A 27175-nucleotide genomic window follows, 5' to 3' on the forward strand; every position below is an offset into this window, starting at 1 on the left:
ATTCTTAAACACTTCTCCAAAAAATTCAACACTACCTGGTCCCCTTGGGTCTCCACCCAACAGTTCACCCCGCCCTTCGCCATATGAATTTGAGCCTAGTTGACCGAACAATAATATTTTACATTGATTTTTACTCCCCACCGAGGACCCACGCTCTTCACTCCCCCCCCCAATCTTCCCCCCCAACTTTTTTCTATCTTCTACTCTACTCCCTGACCTTCATTTCCACCCTCCTCCTCCACCCTTCTATCTTCCCCTGTCGACTCTCTTTTTCACTTTTTCCTCTCAACTCCTCGCTCCACTTTATAAAACTGTTAAAAAGGATCACATCACTCTCCACGCCATTGATTACTTTTTTCAATTATATACAGTATGTACTTTACAGCCTCACTGTCATGGTGTTTTTTTTCTCTTTTGATATGTGCACTGTGATCCACCAATAAACAAATTTGAAAAAATAAAAAATATATATCTGCTGAATTATTACATCAGGTGAACATCAGCCTTTTCTGTGAATTTATCTGTGTGTTTTATTTGCAAGATATAATTACTATACATCAACTTTAGTATTTTTAAATTCAAGTTTATTACTTTTACCAGAAATTTTTCTCAATTGCGCTTTACTTTGTACACTAACCTTATAATCACAACACTAACGATAACCTGTTTGTTTACTGAGAGAACTACAGTATTCCCTTTAGAGATTAAAGGTGGCAAAGAAAAACAATTTATTTTTGTCTGGTGATTTTTGCTTATCAGTGCTTATATAACAAATCTCTAATCCTACTGATTGTAGACTAATGGGGCATACATACATTGTGATTTTTGGCTATTTTCTAAGCAGTCTTTCTAGATCACTTAGAAATTAATCACAAATCGCTCCATGTGTACACCGCTAAGTGATGGAGATCTTTGTGCATGCAGTCAAAATCTAGTCAGAACGCTTAGCAAGTGAGTTTAAATCCCTATGGGCCTTATTCTGGTTAGGTCGGTGAAACGTACGTACGGTCCGTCTCACCGTGCGTTTCCCGTACGCTCGCGGTGAGCGAAAGTCCGCCCACAGAACAGCCGCACACGGACGGTCGCAGACACCGACAATGGGGAGTGGCGTACACTTGAGCGTACGCCACCGTGTACAGACGGATCTCCCTCTTAGTCACCGATACCTGGTGTACATCAGAGCGTACGCCAAAGTGCACGGACGGATCTCGTCCGTTTTCACACCGACACCTTCCGTATATCTGAGCGTACGCCACAGTGCAAGTAGAAATTGTGTCCAAAAACATCATTGTTGCTCTTAGTAGTGGTTTATGTGTATTTTTCCTAAGAAAAAACTGGTATGTTTGTGTTACAGTAAAAAAAAAGTTGACACATGTCGACTTCTGTGAATTGAGTGTCCTGCTTTTTAAAGTATACAAAAACACTTTCTGAATGGGTGTATATGGTTATAAAATAACGACCTTGACATATATAAGCAGGTCTTAGAATGAATATTACCTAAAATTAAACCAACCTTTACATGTTGAGAAGTGTAGAAAGATAAGGTTCCAATGTGTTTGAGGGCTGTGTTTTCCCCATAAAAACGCCCACATGCCGCCCACAATGACCGTGTTCTTGCGGACAGGTTTTTTCGCACGGATAGACCCGTCCGTGAGCGGTGTGCGGTCGCCGCACATGCGCATTGCGAAAGATACGCATGTGCAGATGAAAAAAAAACCCGTTCCGCCCGTATACGGTCCCACCGTACCAAACAGAATAACCCCCTATGTGTGTACGGAATGACCGATAGCTATCTACTATTAAAAATAACCTTTTTTTTTTGTTTTGCTTAGCACACATCACTTAGCACAAATCGCAATGTTTGTATGGGCTCTCTAATCAACGGGAAGTTCAAGGGAAATCTCATAACCTAAATCGCTTAGAACAAAAGCCAAGCACAAATCGCAAACATGCGTATGCCTCTTCTCAGTGATTATATGTCTTGATGCTTTGGTTATTCAGATAAGCAGATTTTCTAAAACATATTTGAAAGCATATTATATGCTGGTTTTTAACAAATCGTATTGAAACTGTACATTGGCAGTGATGGTGATGTTTCACATAATCAGATAGATTATTTGAAACAAGTTGGAATACGTTCTTTGGATTTATTTAGCTATTTATCCATATGCCTAAATGATATGGGGCAACATAAGTGCTCACTAGTCTTATTTTTATTGTTATATACAGTATATGGAAACTGTGTATATTTTATTTAATGTTTATGTCTGAAAATTATATTTCCATATTATTAATGCAACTAAAAGCACAAAATATTGGCTTAAAGTTCCATTTCACTTGCATTAGCCAGCAAGGCGGTTTGCATACAGTATACGCAAGGAACTTGCCAATATCCATCTTTTTACCACTGCTGTCTATTATAACTCAGGAAGCAGAGTAGTGTGACAAGTAACAATAACCGTTTTATCTTTGCAAGGCACATTTGTCCCACAAAATGTGAATATTTTAGTATTTGAGGAATTCTCCTGCCAAGACTGTGTAATCGCCTTTGTAAAGTTACAAATATAGTAATCATAAATAAACTATTCTATAATATATATAAAACCATATCAACTTTCATAAATGTGTTCCTTGTTATTTATCCATAGAAATATTACGTTAAATCACTTTTATGCAACCTACCATATTGTGACTGTGGCTATTGCTCTTTCAGTCACAATAAACTGTGAACTGCTTCTGTGGAAACAGTACTGTAAAGTATTTTAATATAAGACCAGTAATTTTCACCTCATCTGCCAGCAAAAATTTTCCAAATTCCAAGTGATGTCTCTCCAAAATAGAGGAACCATGTAGTCTTGCTAATGGATGTTGAGATCTATATAGGGAAGAAAAGAATTAGCTCTTTAAGATTTTTTGTGAAAAAAAATACAATATTACCAAATAAGGAATAATGCATGCCATGTACTGTATAATGTGCAGTTCATAAATGCAGATTATCTAACATCGATGATATGCAAACTGTTATGGAGTTGGCAAAATGCCTGTTAGTAATCATGACTCATAGTCCCTATAATTGTTTTTGGCTAGAAGAAACGAATTGAGGATTTCCAACATGTTGGAAATAGGAAATCATTATTCATAATCACCAGTACCATAATTTACCCCTTCCTATTTAGATTTGTTATTTCTATAATATGACGATTTGTAGCTGACCTGTCTATAACTAATTATCATAAGGGATAGTTAATGACAGAACACGAGGACATGCACTGAAACTAGAGGGAGGAAGATTTAGGGGTAATTTGAGGAAGAATTACTTCACAGAAAGAGTAGTATATAAGTGGAATAGCCTCCCATCAGAGGTGGTAGAGGCAAATACAGTACAGCAAATTAAACATGCATGGGATAAGCATATTGATATCCTTACAAAGAAAAAAGGATCAAATATGGTTTGAGGTAACATGATTTAAAAAAGGGGCAGACTATATGGGCCAAGTGGTTTTTATCTGCCATCAAATTCTATTTTTCTGGAAGATGGAATTTAACAATGTATCATCCAAAGCATCAGAATGTCCAGCTTAATTAATATAATATATATATATATATATATATATATATATATATATATTATAAGAGTGTTCTACCCATTACAATGTCATTATATAACACAGTGACTTACTTCATCTGGTATAGATTGTTTGTTCCTCTATGGTCTATGTCATGACAAAACCCGGCAGTGACCATAGCCATGGCTTCCAGATCTGTGTAGTAGCGTTTCAGTTTGCCAGTCTATAAACAGAAAGAATTAAATAAATACATTAATTGAGAACATCATCAATACAATATTAGAGTAGCATCATTGGAATAGTCTGATTATCACAGACACTTATGGCTTTTGATTTTCTTTAAGTTTTAGATTATGATTTAGGGGAAATTAATAAGGCATACAAGGCAAGAGCACATTTGCATCTTATTTTTAGTTGATGGGATATTATGTATGAAATACAAATTATTAACTAATAAATCAAATGCATTTAGCAAATAGTTTTAGTATTTCTTTTCTGACCAAAACCTTTACTGTAACTATTAAAATCCAATTTTTTTAGTATGAATGAGAAAGTTCAATGTGCACAAGCTTTGTTTCATGTAAAATAACCTTTACTCTATCACAGCTATTAGCTACTGTCATTTTACTGAAAATAACTGGCTCTTTTAATAGTTATAGCTAATTAAAGATTTTTTTCATAAGAAAAATGTCCCATTTTTGGGCAATAACACATGGAGAATGAAGTGATAAAGGCCCTTATTCAGGTCTGATCGCAGTACAAATTTGTTCTCAAAATGGGCAAAGCCATGTGCAGTGAGATACCATGCGTGAGTGTAAGATTTGGGTGAGTTACTTTGTTTCTGTGCAGGGTAAATACTGTCTGCTTTATTTTTACACACCCCACCCAAATCTAACTCTCTTTATCTCACCTTCAGGGCAAATGGTTTTGCCCATTTTGAGAACAAATTTGCTCTGCGATCAAGTCTGAATTAGGCCCAGTAACCGCTATCTCTCTATCAGCAGGATGACAGCACCTGCCTAAGCAAAAGCGTCTCCCCTCTGATCATATTTATAATGCAATCATTATAGACACCTTCACCATAGGACTATTCTAACTGTATTTATTATCTTCTTACTGGAATAGCTTCACGATACCCGGCTGTCCTAACATTGTCTTCATATCTGGTTTATGACCAAGTTGATGTAATATGTGATAGGGAGAGCTAGTGACCACATTGGATCCCTCTTCGAGCCACCTTTCAATGAGAGGCATAGGCTTCTATAGAATACACTATCTATAGCTAGTGCTTCTTATTCGGCACATGCTCTGGTAAGTTATACTTATCAGACAGCTTTCCACAGATTGAAGCATATGGGCACATTGAAGCCCCACATAATTCTATGTGGTCTGCTGTGCCAGTGATCACTAGATCTCTTATTTCTGCTGTGGACCAATTGAAGACATGAAAATCCATATGTAATGTGGTAACCACATATTTTTTAATGTTTAACATTTTTGTGCCATAGATGCAGACAACATATACCGTACATGAATGAGTGGCATCCAAGTATCAGTAAAAACAAAACAAAAATGAAATGGCAGTTGGTCACCTCTGCCTTCGTATTCCTTCTCCTATGTATAAGAGTTAGAAGAATAGGGGGATGCACGAAGAGAAATGTACAGAAGTCAGAAGGATAAGCAGGCCTCCTCATGGGTTAAACATTCCCCCCCAGCAATGCCTACTCACACTCACACTAAACTAAAAAGGGTGGCATACCATTACTCTCCCTCTCTCACCCAGGGAATTATAATGTCTAGTTATGGTTGTGCATACCATCAGAAGTGTGAACATGGTTTGTGCAACATTAAATCCATGGCGCCAGTTGTGATAGGTCACCTTCCTGTATCCTTTCTTCATTGCATACATAAACCTTACCAGTGCCTAGGCAGAGGAGAAAATATATTAATGGCAATATAGATACACACATGCAATTCAGATGAAGGGATAAACTCATTATTATATATATTTTACTATATTAGAATGACCTTTGGGGATATTTAAGTTAATGGAAGTTTTAACTGATTCCTTTTATGCAGTTTCTAGTGTTCATCTGTATCTTGCAGGCAGATAAATTAACCATCAAAGCTCAAATGTTGTAAATACAAATAATTATCATTGTATTATTGTTAATCATATACAATCAGCATGAGTTCATTTTTATTTTCAGGTATCTTGAATAATCTCAGATGACCACTGCTGACTTGTGTGCTGTCATTTACACTCCCATGTGATCAACTCATTAGTCTGGGCGATTGCCATTTGCGATTGCGTTTATGCGATTGCCATTTCTCAAATACGGCAATATTACTCTTCCCTGAACTACTGTAGATTACTCTTGTGTGGTAATAATCCACTAACAATGCAATATCTTATGTATGATCACAACGGAACTTGGTGTGAGGAAAAGGCAAGACTACTAGTGGCAGACAACCTATTTACAGAGATTCACATGTCGCACACCCTACTGGTTTGATTTATTCATTCACTTAAATAAGACGTATATTGTGGGCAAAAAAGACACAATGCTACTGAATCGCTCAGGTCCTGGCACACCTATTGCGTGGCTTTTTGGAATGACTCAAGCCATGGTATAAAACTACACATCTACACAGAAAAGAAAAGGCACTGAGAAGCCATGACGGCGAAGAGTAAAACTTGGACTTTTTGTCTTTTTTTGTGCTGACTTTTTAAATTAAAAAATCTGTCTGTTGAAAACACTAGTTATTTAAATACTTATACTAATATCCATTCATGTTTTTTTTTTTTAAATATACTTCATATTGCATACTTTGCATAATATGAATAACTATAGTGGACACTGATAGTGATGCAGGTCTAAAAAAGCCTTTATGCACCTATGTATGTCTGATACAACTTGTCAACTTTCCCTGTATCACAGGGAGACTCCCTGAAATAATATCAATCTCCCTGACTCTATGAAGAATCTAGAAATCTCCCCAATATCACCTTAGCACCCAGTGGCGTAACTACAGAGGGTGCAGGGGATGCAGCTGCTATGGGGCCCAGCGGCTTGGGGGGCCCCATAGCAGGCTATCCCCTGCACCCTTTGAATTTGTGCTACAGTATTTAAAAATAGCCTGCAGCCGCTGGTTCGGGAGAGCGCAAATGAGGAGAGAGGTGCAGCGGCTGTCTGGAAGGTGCTGGATGCGGGAGGGGGAAAGAAATCCTGCTGCTACCAGGAGCCGCTCAGTGGTGGCGGTGAAGAAGATTGCTGCTGCTGCCAGGATCTGCTCTGTGCTGGCGCCTGGCGGCAGGGAGATAGGAGTCGGACCCGCTCCGTGACAGGGGGAGGAGAAGAGGACCCGCATAGCCGGTCTGTGTAGGGGAGAGAGAGGAGGACGCGCTGCTGCCTTCCAGGCTGCGCTGTAGAGGAGGGAGAGAGGACCCACTGTGTGACTGTGCTGCATGGAGCTGGTGGAGTGAGTCCCAACCCCCAGCAAGATCTCATGCAGCCCCACTGACTAATGTAAGCTTCACTCTGGGGACATTGCATGTGTGGGAGGGAGGGGGGGGTGATGTTTGCGCCCCTGGTCCATGTAATGCACCCTATAGAAAGTATGTGTAAGTGTGCCCCAGATCCATGTATGAAAAGTGTGTGTGTATACACCTGTGGTCCCTGTACAATGTATGCCTACAGTATATTTGTTTGTGTATATCATTGTGCCTGTACAACTTGTGTGCAAGTGTTCCCTCTGGTCCATGTATAACTTGTGTCTGTGCCCGTGCCCCTGGTCCCTGTACAATGTACAGTATGTTTATATGTGTTTGTGTATATCAATGTGCCTGTACAACTTGTGTGGAAGTGTGCCCCCTGGTCCATATACAGCATGTGTTTGTGTGTCAGTGTGCTTCTGGAATATGTGTGTGAGTGTGCCGCAGTATTGGACCATGTAGTGGACTTCTCACACTGTGTCAAAGTTTGCCCCAGTCTGGCCAGCTCCCAGCGGTGATGCGATTTGCGTGTCCTAGGGGACAGGGCCTAAAGCTGTAAAGTGTCTGCCCCATTAGAGGTCTGTGCTGTAGCCAGGTAGTCCACGCTCTTCCCCTCCTCTCTCTGTTTCTCTCTCACTGACACTGTCTCCCTCCCCCCTGATAAACCGATCTCTATCTTCACTGAGTCTCTGTCTCCCTGACTCTCTTTCACTGACACTGTCTCTTTCTCTATGACACTCTCTCCCCCAACCCCACTCTCTCTATCTTTCTCTGTGTGATAATGGGTGGGGGGCCCTTTCAAGATTTTGCTATGGGGCCCACAAGCCTCAAGTTACGCCTCTGTTAGCACCATTCTGTAGCTGTTACAAAGTTGGGGGGGGGGGGGCACTGTATGTATATACATTACACATTTAAATGAGATCATCAGTTCCATTGTCATTATTGGTTATAAGGGGTTCTGGGCTAGATGTATCAAGCTTCAAAAAGTGATCAAATGGAGAGTGATCAACAACCAGCCAATCAGCTCCTATCTGTCATTTTTCAAACTCAGCCTATAACATAGGAGCTGATTGCCTGGTTGTTTATAACTCTTAATTTTATCATTTTATGAAGCTTGATACATCTATCTGGCCCCATAAACCCTATGTTTAAATGTATTCTTCTTAATAAGATTTCTCATAGCTAATATACAGTTTTGAGGCTTGTTTACATCAGCGTTATGATACATCTCTCAGACAAAGCAATAAACATCCACTTTAACAGTGCGCTCATAGGTGTTGCTTCCATAATCTCCCTGAAATGTTTTTGTTTTGGGGGGGGTAAGCAAGTATTGTCAGATATAATTATATAATTAGTGCTGTAGTACCTACCTCAGCGGGTATTTGAAACTTTTTAACCACTCCAAGCTCATAGTACATTTGAATTCCACATTTCACAAGTTCTACTTCTGTACAGTCAAAATCTGAGAAACGGAATTCATAAATTTCAAATTTGGTTGGTCCTGGTAATTGTTTTTTCTGGGGAAAAAAAGAGTTGATCACTACTTTTACAAACTGTATGCAACTAATGGCTCACTCTTCCCGCTAGTGCAATGTTATTTGTACGTACAAGAATTTGTGCAATTTCATCCTCATCACATTGTTCAAGCTCCTTTCCAAGTTTTTCACGGGATGGCTGGAAACAGAAGTACAATAAAAAGATAACAGATACTGGCATGTAACTTTGGTTGGCTTCGTTTTGAATAAAAAATGAGAGCAATAAATAATAATCATTTAATTGCTCCATAATATGGCCATTTGTAAAGTAATACAATGCAGTGTCATGTCTCGTGTGTGTCTGTGTGTGTAGGTGTGTGTGTAATAAATATATATATATATATATATATATATATAAAATGACATAGGCGGCACTCTCTGGCTTGATAATTAAGGGATACAAGATACAGGTTGAGTCTCCATTATCTAAATTATTCTAAAAACCATAGTCTCCAAAATTTCGGGGGTTTTTTGGGCTAAAAATCTTCTGGGTACAACTGTAAATGGCACTACTGGGGAAATAATATGTAACTGGCACTATATATGTGCAAGAAAATGGTTGCTTGGCATTCAAATTCAGTGTATAAGATAAAACATTAAACAAAGTTTGTATACGAAAACCTTGTTTCATGCACAATTAACATATATTTGTGTGTATTTAATGTATTCAATGTGCTTATACAACATAAATGTAAGATACCTCATTCAAATATAAAAATATTCCAAAATACGGAATAATCCGTTATCCAAAATACTTTTGGTCCCAAAAATGGAGTGCCGAGCACCCAAGCATCTCTCTCTCTCTCTCTCGAAAAATGTTACAAAAATGTCAATAACATTTTTTAATAACTATTCCTTCATAGTTTATGCTTCCAGTTCTCAGTTGTCTCATCTGCATAGTACATTCTCCAGGTGCCTCACATAAAAAAAATGATGCTAATAAATATTTGGTAAAAGAACATAGAGGTGATGGCACATGTATAGTATATAACAGAATATTTACCAGGATATCCTGAATTTCCTCTTTACTACACTTCACATGGTACATCACCATGTCCTGTGCAATGTCTTTACGGTTCTCCAGCTTGTTCATCCTGTCATAAGTATCAGTGTTCAGAACAGACCAACCAAGAAACTGCGTCAAAGACTGTTGAGATAGAGGGATTAAAGCGCCAATGATGTTGTGCATGGTATAATGCCTATTTAACATGAGTACAAAATGTTTTTAGGCAATAAACAGAGTGGTTAATTCAATATCTGACTATTGATGTTGTGATGCCCATTAAAAATATGCGCAGAACTGTTCTTTTCATAATCTGGAATGTTGTCAGATGCAGTCAGAAAATGGCCACAGATGATTGCACTTTAAGGTTGCGTCAATAGGGCCACTGATAGGTGACTCTTCCTGAGGCTTTGCAGGCTGTGTTTGTGGTAAACGGCAGTGCTGTGCAGCAGTGCTGTGCAGCAGAGGTGTGAGTGCACAGGTACAGTCCAGTCCAAGCTGAGCAGGCTGCTCCAGTGCAGTCCAATATGAAGCTAAAGGGGGAGATTCTCTAACAATCGCGGCCCAGCTCCGCCCCCCCATCGCCACCATCGCATACATAATTATCGCATATGTTCTAACATACTTTATGCAATAATTATGGCAAAGGACAGCTCTTGCATTAAGAGCTGTCCTTTGTGGTGAGAGTCACCAGGTCCCACCAGGTCCCAGCTGTGCCAGGCTCTCCTCATCCATGCACCCGGAAGAGGATCATAGTGCAGGGAGGAGGAGGTCACAGGTCCGGGCAGCACAGCACTGTGCTGCCCGGACACAGGTGAGTGGGGTCGGTGCGGGGCAGCGGGGGTCGGTGCTGGGCAGAGGTGGGTTGCGGTAGAAGCCCATAGACTTCTTTGGGGCATCACCAGATTTTTCTAGCGATACCCCCCCGCCTCGGTAACTCAGCGGGGGATGCTTAGAACATCTGCATTTTTTGTTTAGAGAATCTCCCCCAATGTCTGTGCAGGTACTTCTCCCTGAGCACTATGGAGGTCATTCTGGTCCCTACTCACCATTGCAAATTTGCAGTGGGCCATCGTTACACCCATGGGAACGCCCAGCAATGAAGCATGAAAACACTGTCCGTTCCCATGGTAATTCGCTAATGATGCAGGAGCGAGGGGCGGGCAGCTGATGTCATCGGATGTCAGCTGCCCGCCCTGTTACCGTAAAGGGAGCCCACAGATCTAAGACACCAGAGAATGTCTTACAGTAGATCTGCGTGCACTGTAGAAATCATTCGCTGGTCGGAGACCAGCGAATGATTTTGTTATCCGCACGTAATCTGCGAATGGATGTTTATGCAAAACATCCATTTCCATGCACGCGGGGACATTCACGGTGAATGCGGGCATTCATGCGGGTGGTGTTTAAAGGACAAGCAAAACTCAAATTTTGCAGCTTTGCGTGTCAAGCAGAATGAGGGCCCATGTTTCAGTTACCTCAGCTAGTGTGCCCGGGAGCTGAGTACTTCTGAGCTTTAAGCAAAGTGTAACTTAATAAATACCAACAGACAATAAGCGTTAAAAAATGTGGTTATCAGATTTTATGGTTAAACCAGTGGTTTCCAAACTTTTTAAAATCACGGCACCCTAGAGCATCAGCATTTTTTTCATGGCACCCCTAGTCTAAAAGTTTCTTATTCTGTAAATTGACTTGTATGTCATACATGGGTTTATTTATGGGTGAGGGACAGGATTAGCTTCTGTTTGTCCACATATTTTATTATTGGTAGCCATCCAGCAATGTTTTTGCCTTTTACAATGACCATAAATAATTTCAATTGCCTCTAGACCACTAATCCAAGGCACCCCTGCAAGTGTCCCGAGGCACCCCAGGGAGCCTAGGCAGACAGTTTGGTAACCACTGGGTTAAACCATCAGTTCAATTTAGATGGGATAGGGACCTTTCTCACTCTTTTAATCTGAAGCAATGGGAATCTATTCACCTCTCCTCTTTCTCCTTATATAAATGTACTAATCATGCATATTAATCTCTTAAAGAGGTTATATTTAACTCCTTTAAACTATATTTGGTACTTGTTTCCTAGCACGGCGCAAGCGATTTCTATCTTAAGCATCGGGACCAAAAAAATCACGTCGATCGCATCGCATGAAACCAAATCGCATGTGATGCGATCAACGCGATTTTTTCATTGGAATCAATGTAAAATGGTCCCTGAGACCATTTTACCATTGGGCCCAATGTTAAAAGCCCCCGAAACCCCAATTTTAATTGCATACCCCCCCTCATGGGTGAAATGACCCCCCATTGTTAACGCCACCCCACGATGAACGCCAACCCAAAGCGTGGCGAGCGCAGCGAGCCCGCGAGGGGCGGCTGTACGCGTCCTCTGACCTTTTCATAACCCCACTATCCACGTCGGCGTGGAGTTGATTTCATAACTTCACAGGTATTACGCGTCCGCTCGCCACGCTTCGGGCTCTTTAAAAAATCAACTCCCCGCCGACGTGGATAGTGGGGTTATTAAAAGGTTGGCCCTCGTGGGCTTTCTGCGCTCGCCACGCTTCGGGTTGGCGTCAATAGTGGGCTGCCGTTAACAATGGGAGACCATTTACCATACTTAATACCCATAAGGGGGCATATACAATCAAAAAACGGGCACATTGGCCCATTTCACATTGTTCCCTATGTTAAGACACGATCAACACGATTTTGCCTTTGACAGCTTATTTAACATTGATCTCTATGAGAAAATCGCGTTGATCAAGGCGATTTTCTCTTTGCCGGCAATAAAGGCTGGTAATTGACAGAAAATCGCGTCCATCGCGTTGATCGCATACCTTAACTTAAGGTATGCGATTAACCCCGACGGGCGCCGTGCTAGGAAACAAGTACCCTATATTCAAGATTTTTTAGGAACTGTCCTGTTTTATGACCATTCTGGGTGGACATGTTCAGCCTGGTTCAGTTTTAATTCTCACATTAAATTTAGATCCCTCATTGGCCCTCTTGCATTGGGCCCTCTTGCATTGGCACTGGAATACACCATCTCCTCCTCCACTTGCAAAAGTTATCTCCAACACCCAGTTACATTTTAGAAAGGAGACTAGATAGATCCCATATTCTATGGTGTCCTCCTCTCCCATTGTGAAGTGGCTTCCATGGCACATTTATATAAGAGAAAGTAACGGTGCTCCCGTGCAAGTACCGCTCCTCATAGTTCTTCCTCTTCCTTCAATTTAATTAAATCACCAAATTACTTTCTACTGTATGTCATTTCTGTTTAATTGTTGAATGATATCTATAGTTGACCCCTTCCCCATTCCCTTGGTTAGTCCCCTTACTTTATTCTGTATCCATATGCTTATATGTTCTTTATAAATGTAATGTTGAAAACAAAATGTGGCTATACTGTATGTACTAAAATAGTAAAGTAATAAAAGGTTGGATACTGTCATACTTACTAATGTAATAGGGAATAGGGAGGCTGTATGAAAACACTATAAGGACTATTTGTTATGGATTTTAAGTATGCACATCACACACCTGAATTGCAAATGGTATGCGTGACCTACACTAAAATACCTGTAAAGGGGCAACTTTACTAAAATGCGAGTTCTATATCAAATGGGATGTTGCTATGGGCAACCAATCAGATACTATCTATTATATTCTAGAAGGTGCTAAATAAATAAAAAGTGGATTCTGATTGGTTGCACATCCCATGTTAAATAGAACTCACATCTTAGTACATTTTCTCCAAGCTTGGACTTGGTTGGTTTTGCAGTGCCCCAAATGCAATAGAATGAGTGACTTCTTGCATCAACGGAAGGCACATTGGCCGTATTTTCCTTGGATTCAGCTTCATTGCCCTGGCAGCGTAATTTTTCTGGACATCCTGAGTAACCTGAGGTTTGCTCAGCTATCCAGTGGTTAGCGACACAGCGACTGCATAATAATAGCAACAATAGCATCCACCTAAGCCCAATAGGTACCTTGAAAATAAGGCCATGACAGTGTCCATACTGTAATTTTTATGATAACTATTTAAATTATGTCATAGAAACTATTATTTTCAGCTTTAGAACAAACATTTTTAAAGGACTATGAAAACTCACACACAGGAAAAATGTACTCCTAGAAATCCAAGGTGACTTCTACTATCATTGTAATCATTTACAGTAACAGATGTCTTATTCCATTAATACACAAGTTTCCTTAATGAACATTGAGTGCTATGACTTCAAAACTTTTCAATTATAAGCTTTGCTATCAGAACTCACATCCTACAGACATAATTTACAGTTTATACCAGTATTAACATTATTTGTGTATTATTAATTCAATTGAAGGAAGGGTCCATTGCACTTTTAGACTAGAACTGTAAAACGTCTTACCTCCATCAGTGTTTCATCTTGCTCATCAAAGGGTTTTCCATCTTTCCTATTGTAAAAAGTTGCAACCCCAACAATTTCCTCCTTTTTGTTCACGATGGGCATTGATAGGACATTTTTAATAACCCATCCACTTTCATCCAGTGGTTCTTTCTTGGGAAAAATAATTAAGATATATTTATGCTAAAGGCATATGGTATATACTGTAACTGGACCGATTTGAATGTGAATACTACTGTGTTGACTTCAGGGCATAACTTTTGTGGGCACCGTAGTAAATATTTGTAATGTCCCTTATGTTCTACTTGTGGAACTTTGACTGGAAGATGGGCCCCCTCTCACCTGTGGGCCCCATAGCATCAACATCCACTGCACCTATAGTAGTTGCACACTTGCTTCCAAGGCTTCCTGTATCACCTCCTAGTAGTCAGAAGCTGAATGCTGCATACACATTTACTCAGACATATATATTGCCGCAATTTTCTCTTGATTGCTAAAACACCATCTTCTAGAAGTATAGTCTTGATCCACTCTTGACCTGTGTAATAAATAGCCATCTAGTTCTACTGCTGTATTATCCTTTGTGGTAAAACAGGATCACCCATAGGGGTGAGGGTGTCTTTCAGGTCGGTGGCCCGCCATGCATGTCAAAATGCCATGCATGCCATGCATGTCAAAATGGAGCTACCCGCATGCCTGGCCTATACCACCAGTTTAGTTATTGCAATTCCAGCAAAGCCTATTGAGATGGCACCACTCACAAATCCATTCCTACAGACCCGGAAATGAGTGCCCAGGATCAAAATTTGTAAGGGGAGCCATTATTGTTATGGGTGGTCCTGCTAAAGGTGCAGCACATGAAGATGACAATATGTCTGTAAGGACTGATAGCCAATCAATCCCTATGTTCTGCTAGTGTGAAGAGGCTTCAGTCATCAGCACTGGCTGGGCTTATGTGAACCACTTTCTTGGCCTGAACTCCAGCTAGCCAAATACTTTATACTGTATTATGACATTCAAAAGGTTGGTAACCTAAAACCACAAATGTATATCCATAAACGGGTCAACATAAATCACTACAGTATACAGTATGCATGTCACTATCTAAAGGAGAGGTTCTCACCTGGAATTTGAACATTTCATCAGCAGCTGCATTCATAATGTTACAGATCTACATAGGTGGGAAAATTGTAAATGAAAAGGCATGTTATATTTTAGTCACTGTTTTTTAAGAACTAAACATTGATTTCTTATCTATTATTTTCTATAGGCCTTAAATTGTGTGTGCCTGTGTGTGGTGGTGGCGGTGGGGGGCACTACTACTGTGGGCATTATGTGTGCCACTACTACTGTAGGCATTATATGTAAAGAACTCTACTGTGGGCATTGTGTATAAGGGGCACAATGGGGCAGATGTATTAAGCTGTAACAAGATATAAATCCAAGGGTGATAAGGAGAGATAAACGTCCAGCCAATCACCTGCTAACTGCCATGTTACAGCCTGTGTTTGAAAAAAGGGTACTCTTTACCTAGAACGGCGCCCGCGATTAGCATCGCGGGCGTCGGGGGTAAAAAATCGCGGGCATCGCGGCCATCGCATGCACATAAAAAACGGGTGCGACGCGATGCCCGCGATTTTCCCATAGGGATCAATGTTAAAAGTCAGATTGGACGCGATTTTAGTGTTAAATGCCTCAATGCCCGCGATTTTTACATAGGAAACAATGTTAAATGGGCCACAGAGCCCTAATAGTCCCCCTGAAGTCTTAAATGGCCCCCACAATTTTTAACGCCACCCCACGATCAACGTGAACCCGAAGCGTGGCGAGCGCAGCGAGCCCGCGAGGGGCGGCGGTACGCGTCCTCCGACCTTTTCATACCCCCACTATCCACGTCGGCGTGGAGTTGAGAATAGAATAGTGTGGCGAGCGCAGCGAGCCACCGAGCCCGAAGCGTGGCGAGCGCACGCGGATACCTTCACAGTTATACGCGTCCCCTCGCGGGCTTCACAGGTGTCCGTGGCGACGCGGACACCTGTGAAGCCCGCAAGGGCACGCGTTTACCTGTGAAGGTATCCGCATCCCCTCGCGGGGCACGCTGCGCTCGCCACGCTTCGGGCTCGGTGGCTCGCTGCGCTCGCCACACTATTCTAATCTCAACTCCACGCCGACGTGGATAGTGGGGGTATGAAAAGGTCGGAGGACGCGTACCGCCGCCCCAAGCGGGCTCGCTGCGCTCGCCACGCTTCGGGTTCACGTTGATCGTGGGGTGCCGTTAAAAATTGTGGGGGCCATTTCAGACTTCAGGGGGACTATTAGGGCTCTGTGGCCCATTTAACATTGTTTCCTATGGAAAAATCGCGGGCATTGAGGCATTTAACACTAAAATCGCGTCCAATCTGACTTTTAACATTGATCCCTATTGGAAATCGCGGCCATCACGGGCATCGCATCGCACCCGTTTTTTAGTGCATACGATGGTCGCGATGGTCGCGATGGGCGCCGTTCTAGGTAAAGAGTACCGAAAAAAGTCAGTAATGAGCTGGTTGGCTGGACGTTTATCTCTCCTTATCAACCTTGCATTTATTTCTTGTTAAGGCTTAATACATCTGCCCCAATGTGTCCTACCATGAATAAGGTACACTTTTATGTGGTGCAATATGAATCATGGGCACTATGCGTAGGCAATGTGAATAAGACTGCATTGTGTCATATGAAATGGGGGTAATGGGGGTAATGTTTGTGGCCACACCCCTTTTTGTGGCACTCACTGTCCCATTATAATGTTTGGAGTGATGGTGCTAATTTGTCATTTGCAGGAGGCACTAAAAACCCAAGCACTGGCCCCAGCTAGTAGGACTGATGGAGGAAGAGGCCAATGGTGGGGTGAAACCATGAGTTACAAAACCAGGTGACACAAATCGTAGTGACACCTCTGTGTGATAAATTTACAAAGCGGAGTGCTGTACATTTTCAGCCACAACCTGCCAAGAAGCAGCAGCTTGCAAAAGTAGCCTGTTCATAAAAGTAGACGCATATTGTTTAGAATGACCAGCTTTACTGTATGTTATAGCCATATTTAAATTGTGAATGCCATTTCTTTTAATAAAAACTTATTACCATGATTTCCTTAAAGAGATTTATTTTGCCAAAGAATCAACAACAGACTTACAAATCCGCTTTCTGCAACATAAGTCGGCAGGCCACTAATCAGAGCCCAGTGATCTGCTGGAGGAGTTCTTAAAGTGAAAAATAAATAAATTAATTAATCTGCAAAAATTCTCATCATCTAAATAGTGCATTAAGTTCTCTTTGATTATTGTCTACTATAGAAGACAAAACACGCACATTAAAAGCTTTAAATGCACTTACGGTATGACTTTGATGTCTTCTTTTCCATGTAAAATGTAATCAATAACCTTGTAAAATAAAATTTCCTAACAAAATACAAAAACATTTATGTCATTAAAAAAGGAAATACAGTATAATAGGTAATTGAATGAAATAGGTTTGAATTAAATACTAAAATCTGCTTGCATGATATGTCCAGATGCCTTTATTGTGCTCAAAACTCAGTCATTCTTATCCACACACAAACTGTACGTAGCCAAATGTAATTTTTTTTTCAACAAACATTTCCACCAATTAGCAGAACTGCAAAGTACTCCTGGTAAAGTGCAATACTGCCAGCACCGGTAGCCATTGCGCAGAGCGTGGAATGTAAATTTGGAATGTAAACTGCAGATGCATGCAAAAAATGCAACTAAAAGCTGCATCAACAAGATCCATCTCAAGGAGTTTGCTTTCCATTTGGTGTGCACCAACTTGGGGTAATATTCTCCAAACCCCTGGGGAGACCACATCATATGAACTCAGTGGCCCTGCTTGTTGGGGAGGAGAGGCAGTGTACACGGTGACCCAACTCCCTAGTGGTTCCAACTGGGACAGAGACAGGAAAGTCATCCTGCAGGAGGGAAGAGGAGGACCAGGTGCTAAGTTCAGTGGAAAGGATACAAAATAGCAGAAGAATGAAGCAAGGTGGACATGTGGGTGGAAATGGGCATCAGATCCATTTGACCAGTTAGAAATTGAATAGATTTTATTTTAAGAAAACAAGTGCTATGCTATTCTTAACTTACCCTTCCATCTGGGGTACGAGGTCCAGAATATGGCGGAACTTCTCCCATAAGAACAGGCCACATGTCAAAGAATTCCTTGGAAAAAAAGCATTGCCACTTAGATTAGTCATTCAATTAGATCACTGAGTGAGCGATATATAGAGTTAGCTTGTTTTAGTTTAGCTGTGATGTCATTAGGAAAACCAAAAAATGTATGGATGCAAACGTAATTTTATGTACAATGACTTTAGGAAACATAAAAGGAGTCTAGTGCTTCATTTATAAATGACATGTAGAAATAACTCCAAAATGTTAGGTGTTTTTTATATGATTGCGCGTACAGAATTAATGTCTCTGTATGCACATTACAGTTAAGAGACGGCAACTGACTGACAGACGAGGGGAGGAGCAGTCATCTTACAGGGGGTGTCGGGATTAAAGTCAGCGACGCTGAGCGTGAGGGGGAAATAATGCAAATCTCCAGTATACCACCAGTCACAGCTACGTGTCTATTCATTATTCCATTGTTTCGGAGACCTGGAGTAAATCTAAAACCATGCTCAGTGTTTTGTAATCCGTATAAATTAATACTGTACCTTATCTTTTGACATGTCTAGAAGGCCAACGGAATATCGGTCGCAGTTTAAATATGCTCTCACTGTATAGAAGGCCTTGTGGAATTGTCTTTCAATGTCTGTAAGTTCCTCAAACACTTTGTTTGCCGACCACAACAATACCTGTAGAATAGAGGAAAAAACATATTTATTCTATTACACAGAATTCTCCTCCTTAAATTAAATGACATAAATACTGTTGTGTTATGGTTTATGTATTAAATGTAGCATTATGGAGTTACACGCTATGCAATAAAGGCAGAAGATATGCAGGATAACAATATCGTGAACGATTTTATCGTGCGCACTCCTGTGGGTTGTTATTGACCCACTTTTGTGTCTGTACATGCAGTCACATTTAGCCTACTGTATGTCATTTATGACTACTTTAAGTCAGGGCAGGCCCGAGCCTCATTTTTGGGGTAAAATTAGATTTTAGCACCCCTCACTGTGGATATTGTGGGTGGTGTATCGATTGGCCCACCCACATAAAGCCAGATCCACATGCACTAAAAAAAAGACAGATTTTAAAATACTCAGACTCCAGAGTGCAGCCTCCAACACATGCTCTAGATACAGGGATGGATTATAGAATTATCTTAGTCATTCATCCACTTCTTATCATATATTATTCACATATTATCTTTCACACCAAAAAGCAAATAGAAATGCTTGACCCGATCATTTACTTTTCTGTGCAAAGGTGAGGTGGGGGTCTGACTGGCACTGGCAATTCAACCTAGCAATCAAAAGATAGGGATATTGTGCCCTGAAGGCTCGAAGCAAGAAAATAGGAAAATAGGGAGTAGCCACATAATAGTATCAATTCACATTACACCACACAGTAGTGCCCATTATACACACTGTGCCAGGTAGAGACCCTTAGACACACAGCTCCAGGTAGAGCCCCTTAGACACACTGTGCCAGGAAGAGCCCCTTAGACACACTGCACCAAGATTACTTACACCGTATTCCCCATTACACAATCAGCCACACACCATAATGCCCATTACACATTGTGCCACACACTGTAATGCCCCTTACAAATTGTGCCACACACTGTACTGCCCATTACACATTGTGCCACACACCATAATACACATTACACATTTATGTCACACAGCATGATGTCCATTACACATTAGGACACACACCGTAATGCACATTACATATTATACCACAAAAGTGCGGTTATCTACATGCCACATAAGTGCCATTGCTCAATGCCAGGGGCTTCATGCTCAATGCCAGGGGGTGCATGCTCAATGCCATGGGGAATGGCATGCTCATTGCCACAGAGGAGTTAAATGCTCATTGCCACAGAGGATTGAAATGCTCATTGCCGCAGGGAAATTAAATTCTTGTTGCCAAGGGGCAGTGAAATGCCATTTGGCAAGAGGGAATACATGCTTATTGCCACAGGGGAGTTAAATGCTTGTTGTCATGTGGGAGTGAAATTAATTTAGCATGGTGACTGTCAGGCAAAGAGCAGCCTGGTTGTATTCAGAGTAGGTTCGCGGCTCTTTCAAATCTCACACCGGCTCGCAAGCCAATCGGAGCACACGTCCAGGAGCCAGTCAGCAGCCTACAACTGCCACACTTCAGCCCCAACACATGCCAGATTACAAAGGTGCCATGATCTATTTGTCTCTTCATCCTTTCTGGCATGAGTAGCTGCTGCCACCCTAGCCAAAACTGGTAGAAGCAGCCACTGATATTAGGAAACCACTTTATTTATTGCTACTTTACCTGGCCTCGCCGTGTCTCACAGTTATGTAGATAACTCAAGTGATAGATTTTCAGATTTAATGAAGCAAAATTTAAATACTTCAAAAACACCTGCAAATAAATAAATAAATACATCAGTACATTCGTATAAGACACTGTTATTGCTATTATACAGTATTTATTACAAGAAAAAGCTTCAACTACCTAATGAAATGTTCTCTATAAATACATTTTATAAATATGCTGTATGGCATTGTAAATAAATTACTGAGTTAATCTACAGACTACATTACCTTAGTTGTATTTAATTCTACCTGCTTTCTTTTATTTGTCCTACAACTGATTAATGAAACCCCCCAAAAATGGAGTTTTGGCGGAAATACTGACAATAGAAGCTACAGTAAAGACAACCAGAAGGCCGGCAAGCCTGTGAGGCCACCTGTGGCCAGGAGAGGGTGACACACTGGCATTGTTGGTGTGTAAGGGGACCACTTTTGGGGCATTTTTTCAGGGCCACTTTAAATTTCTAATCCGCCCATGACATCAGGGAAGGCCATTGTAGTGGAATTAAAATAGTCGCAAACACAACTACAGGAAGAGACGCAAGGATGGCTGCACCAGTATCCAACTCAGAAATAGGCCCTGGGTCAGATGTATCGAGCTTCAAAAAGGAATAAAAAAAGAAGAACGTGATAAACAACCAGCCAATCAGCTGTCATTGTCAATGTCATTTTTCAAACACAGCCTGTAACATAGCAGTTAGAAGCTGATTGGCTGGTTGTTATAACTCATTTTATCTCTTTTTGAAGCTTGATACATCTGGCCCCTACGAGGGAACCCGCCCCTTCAACAGATCCCATCCCCTTAACAGACCCCACCTCCATGAGGGTTGCTTCCAGAAATTTCCCAGGCTGGTTTTCCATCCCAATAGCCTTATTTATTTCAATATTTCTCTAATGTGTGTCGGTTTAATGTAATAGAATCAATGGACACAAGTAAAGCAGTAGTATGCCATTTCACATGTTATGAATACATTTTCAATTATTATTAATTTATAACTAAAGTACAACTTAACAGTATTTCTTAACATCTTCACATTCCCACTTAATAAACACACAGAAGAATACTGGCAGGTTGCCCAGCTCCCAAATATAGCTACATAACAAGTATGGGGGACACTGTGGCATAATGTGAACTGAAGGCTGTGTTTGTGTGGCATACTAGGATCTACAGTTTGTTCAACACGTGTGGTGCTGGGAATATTTATATCTTAAGGGTGTGTTGTGCTAAGCATTGCTTCTGTGATGCAACATATCCCCCCTATTAATGGAGATACACTAATCGCATATGTATATGCCACATGTGATTAGTATCGCAAAGTACAGCTATAATGGTAAGAGTTGTCTTTCGCAATGTTGGGACTTCCAGGTTTTGGCATTTCAGCATCTTAGTGGCAGGTGCTGGGAGTGATCTCATTGGATCCCTTTCAAGAATAAATGTTAAAGGAAGACCAAAGGCTTCTATTTTGGTACATGTGGAAAAAGGCACCAAAGGGTTAGATTACGTACTAATCATGTGATCACTACCGCAGTTTCCCAATTACCAGGAAATGCAGACATGCAGGACCTGTTCTGCACATGGTCAGAACGGGCTCTGCGTTCGCATCTCAGAATTACAGTATGAACGCCCCTGCCTGATTTACATGCATAGGTGTTGGCGGGTTGGGGTGGGGGCAGAGGCAGCTGGCGTTTGCAAAAACTGGGATGTGTAAAGGCCAAGGACTTTATATCATATGCCAGAGGCGTAACTCTGGGAGGCAAAGGAGTCATATGCCTCCGGGCTCCTGCTCCCAAAGGGGCACTCCTTCAAATTTAAATCAGTTCATTGAAAGCCTTCAATATTGCTCCTGTGGCTGACTTACCCTCCTAGTAGGACCATAGACATCACACTCTTTTTATTTTAAACATAATATACATAACAAACATACATACACACATGCATACATATATTTATATAAGGTGCTGTGTGTGGGGGCACCAATATTTATCTTGCCTCCGGGCAACTGGGGCGAACTTATGCCACTGTAATATGCCGTTTCCTTGGACTCACAATGGGGCCAGCTATATCAAGCTTCAAAAAGTGATAAATTGGTGAGTGATAAATAACCAGCCAATCAGCCCCTAACTGTCATGTTATAGGCTGGGTTTGAAAAATGACAGGTAGGAGCAGATTGGCTGGTTGTTTATTGCTCTCCATTTTATCACTTTTTGAAGCTTGATACATCTGGCCCAATGCTATTCTGTTTTTGGTAGGGACCCCACAATTGAGTTGCTCTATGGCCCCCGTAAACCTTAAACCAGTCCTGCATGACAGAGTATACAAATGAATGAATCAATCAAGACCTTCTGAGATTATTTACTTTTGCTGGACTTGTACATTTGATTTGCTGTGTAGCTCCAGTTGTAATTCATGGACCAGAGCTTCTATCTAGTGCAATAGACGGAAATGTTTCTTGAGGATAAAATTGTCTGTGCTTCTATTTTTAATAAGACAATTTACAGAATTTTCTCTGGATTATACATTGATATCTTTACTGTGATGTATTATAGTAATGTAAATATACTCTTTTATAAATCACTGTGACCCATTTCTTAAGAGAAATAGTTCACTACAACTTGATGACTTAATGAACCTAGCCTAAATTAATTGATGTAAAAAGGCAAACAATTTAATTGAGCCCAAGTTAATTCTTTCACTAATAAACGTGAGGTACAACAAATATACTATAGTATCTCTTGACCCATGAAGTAATGCTTAATATATATTCTACATCATTAAATTGAGGCCAAGTTTACTGAGCAAAAGAAAATGTTGTTTCATTTGGATGCTGAAATCTGTCTCCCAGATAAAATAGGTTATTGCTGTGTACCAGGCATTTCCAACCTTGGTCCTCAATGGATATCCAGGTTTCAGCTCAAACGGATAAATCAAAAAAAATTTAGGTACTAATTAAGTCACCTGTGCTCAAGCATGGATATCACTAAAACCTGAATTGTAAGTGGGCCTTGAGGACCAAGGTTGGCAATAACTGATGTATACAGCATGCACAGTAAGTATTGATGTGGTGGCAAAGTGACAGTATAGTCACATTAATGCTTTATATTAATGTTTACAGGAGTATACCCATTAACATTTTGAATGCCAACTGGCTGTGCAAAATATCCACAAAAAATACCAGGGTTGCTCACATTTGTTATATAAATTCAAATAAAAAATGTCGTGTAAAAAAAGATTATGGGCAGCATGTAATGCCGCACTGCCACCTAACTCGGATGGCATTACATTCGGTACTTGTTTCCTAGAACGGCCACAATCGTGAGTGATCGTGGCTCTTAATTAAGGGACACGATCCTCACGATGTGGCCGATTTTTTACACTTTTTTGACTTTGATTGACAGAAATCGGGTCAATCGGTCGGTCGCGACCAATTAAAATCGGCCGCGATGCGACCGACCGATTGACCCGATTTTTCCATAGACTTCAATGTTAAAAAATCTTTTAACATTGAAATCGGGAGGATCTTGTCGGTCTTGTGCCATTATAATGGCACAAGATGAGATGGACTTGATTAAGTCCATCTCACATAGGGAAAAATGATAAAAAAGGTGAAATGGGCCAATATGACCCATTTCACATTTTTTATGTGCCCGCCATGACCCCACGATAGACGTCAACCCGAAGCGTGGCGAGCGCAGCGAGCCCGCGAGGGGCGGCGGTGCGCGTCCTACGACCTTTTCATTCCCCTACTATCCACTAGGGCGTGGAGTGAGAATAGAATAGTGTGGCGAGCGCAGCGAGCCACCGAGCCCGAAGCGTGGCGAGCGCAGCGAGCCCCGCGAGGGGACGCGTATACCGGTGAAGTTATACGCGTCCCCGCGCGGGGCTCGCTGCGCTCGCCACGCTTCGGGCTCGGTGGCTCGCTGCGCTCGCCACACTATTCTATTCTCACTCCACGCCCTAGTGGATAGTAGGGGAATGAAAAGGTCGGAGGACGCGCACCGCCGCCCCTCGCGGGCTCGCTGCGCTCGCCACGCTTCGGGTTGACGTCTATCGTGGGGTCTAGCCCACTTAGTAACATTTGGGGGGGCAATTAAAAATAATCTGGTGAAAAAAATAAAAAAATCGGGTGAAAAATCGGTCGGTCGGATCGGTCGCATCGTATGCGACCAAATCGCATGCGATGCGATCGATCCGATTTTTTATCTTACGACCACAACGATCTAAATCGTTGTGGCCGTGCTAGGAAACAAGTACCTTACATTCTGCCCTACTGTATGTTTTCTATGTAAGGTAAACATTGTAAAGTGAAAGCGGTATTAGAAGGCTCTTGTACAGTACAGTATATGTGATTTGTTAGATAAAAATATTGTGCAGATGGCCCAAGAATATAATTATGTGTGAATAACATATCATCTATATATGTCTAGTGTCCGTGAGTCTCTGAAACACTGCCATCTGCTGGCAAAGAGTAAAACTACATCTCTTTCTCGCACATGCACAAACACAGACGGTAGCAGACTAGCTTTTGCTTTGAGTGGGCTTACTAGTTACTGTATTATGCTATTGTATTATATATTTTGTCTGTATCCACTCTGATGTTTTTCAGGACACTACTGACTAGGGGTCATGACTTCAGTTGGGGTGGTCCAGTCCAGGAACAGGTCAAGTTAACATATGTTCTAAGCCTGTATAAACTTTGCTACTTTGTATACCTGTTAAAGAAGACATTGGTTCCTATTTTGCTAGTAGATGAATGAAAGTTGTTGGTGACTGTTACAATGAATATAGTACCTATACTATGGTTGATTAGGCCCATTTTGCTGTGAACCCTATGGATTTTGCTAACTTTACTTGTTTGTGACTTCAAAAAAGAGAGAATGAGTGCAAAACAAAACAAGACCTGTTAAGAGTTCAGAAACTGATGTTTAGAAAACAATTAATGTAAAAAATATAATGGAGATAACATGGACAAAGTAGTCTTAGAAGGGAAGAAAATACTTACATCTTCATCATTTTTAGTAAAGAATGGACCATCAGTTTTGTTGACCGCCATAATAACCGCTACAACATCTTTGCCATTCATTATTGGGGTAGCAAGTATATTCTTTGTGTCATAATCTGTAAGTTCATCAGCAAATTTGCTATATGCTGTGGTCTGTATTACAGTTAAAAAGAAAAAAATTACAACATTGTAACGCATCAAAATAAAACTGGATCACAAATACATTCCATTAACAGAGCAGGCGTGACCAATAAGGGGCTGATTCGGCAGTGCTTGGAACTCTGGAAAGGTGGGACAGATGCACTGCCATGGCTGTGTTAGAAATTGTGCGGCCCAGTACTGATAACATAGACCCGTACCTGATTGGCTGATGATTCTCAAGCTCCTGATTGTTAGGTCTCAGATGCCAAATTAAAAATTCCAATCCAGGAGGGGATTTACAGTATGTATATCCTAGATACCTGGCAATTTGCAACATTTGTTCCTTCAGTTCCTGAAGAGAAATCTGCTTGGTGATGCCGCTGACTTTCACCGCCACCAGGCCCAAAGATGGGAGACCAGAAACGCTAAATGGTGGGACCTGCCAGCGTGTACCATTGCAAAAATGGCACAAATCCTTTTCACATATAGAACAGTCTCTCTTCATAACACACCCTTGCACATATACAGATACAATTCTCTATATAGTATAGCACACACACAAACAGGTCCACTCTATATACCACACACACAGGTACCTCTATATAGCACACATTTCCTGAACACACACAATCAGCTCAACTCTATATATAACCAGGCCCGGCTCTACCATTAGGAAGCTTTAGGCAGCTGCCTAGGGCTCCGGGATCTGGGGGGCACCACCAAGTCTGCCTATCAAAAAATCTAGGATGTCTATGAGGATCTTTGTTGTACTTATTTCAGATGGTCTCTGTGGAACTTCAAAGACCCCACCTCCATACTTTCCCTTGAGGCATACTTCCCTACTTCGCTGCCCCCTCCTCCTTGTACTCTGTTGTGGGGGGCAAAGAGAAGTGTGTGGGGGCCTCCAGGGAAAGCAGGGGACTTGCCCACCTTACGTGGAGGATCACCCGATTTTTGGGGGAGCTATCCTACCACTACGGAATGTTAGGCAAATATGCCTTAAGGGGTCGGTAGGTTGTAGTTTTGCCTAGGGTGCTGAGAAGGCTTACACTGGCCCTGCATATCACTTAAAAGACATGTCCCTCTATATAATATACACAGATCCATTTGTATAGCACACACACAGACAGGTCCCTCTGTGCAACACACATATATTGCACATGCACAGCAAGGTCCACGTTACATAACACATCCCTTGCACACACACAGACAGGTCCCTCTATATAGCACACACCTCCTGTACATACAGACAGATACTTTGAGGTCTCCGGGTCTGCCATCACGGGCTTGGACAGAGAGGTGAGCCCGACACTGGATTGAGTTGAGCAGTCAGTTGGCACACAGGCAGATGACCATGGAGAGACAGCAATGGTGGCATTTTGATTTTGTCCCCTGCTGCCAGCCAATAAAAGCTCACATCCCAGCAGCTGGTGATCCACTAGATCCGATTAACTTTCTGAAGACACCAATTTCAAAATACCCCAGCTGAAAGGGGGCCTGGAGCCAATCCAGAGGCA

At 41.4% G+C, this 27175-nt stretch overlaps 1 protein-coding gene across 1 annotated transcript in view; it reads right to left on the minus strand.

Annotated features, from left to right (window-relative positions):
• PDE6B (phosphodiesterase 6B) overlaps window positions 1–27175 on the minus strand; it is a 66585-nt gene that overhangs the window by 22138 nt on the left and 17272 nt on the right. The window contains exons 2-15 of the mRNA XM_083177203.1: window positions 25518–25670; window positions 20477–20566; window positions 18709–18849; window positions 18134–18208; window positions 17367–17431; window positions 17167–17233; window positions 15118–15165; window positions 13998–14147; window positions 9601–9744; window positions 8671–8736; window positions 8433–8579; window positions 5383–5490; window positions 3680–3789; window positions 2788–2875 (exon numbers count right to left, since the gene is read on the minus strand). Coding sequence (XP_083033329.1) covers window positions 2788–2875; window positions 3680–3789; window positions 5383–5490; window positions 8433–8579; window positions 8671–8736; window positions 9601–9744; window positions 13998–14147; window positions 15118–15165; window positions 17167–17233; window positions 17367–17431; window positions 18134–18208; window positions 18709–18849; window positions 20477–20566; window positions 25518–25670 — 1452 coding nt within the window. The remainder of the gene's footprint in view (window positions 1–2787; window positions 2876–3679; window positions 3790–5382; window positions 5491–8432; window positions 8580–8670; window positions 8737–9600; window positions 9745–13997; window positions 14148–15117; window positions 15166–17166; window positions 17234–17366; window positions 17432–18133; window positions 18209–18708; window positions 18850–20476; window positions 20567–25517; window positions 25671–27175) is intronic.

Source organism: Crinia signifera, chromosome 1 (assembly GCF_055691185.1).
Source record: "Crinia signifera chromosome 1, ASM5569118v1, whole genome shotgun sequence".
In the NCBI taxonomy this organism is placed as follows: Eukaryota; Metazoa; Chordata; class Amphibia; order Anura; family Myobatrachidae; genus Crinia; species Crinia signifera.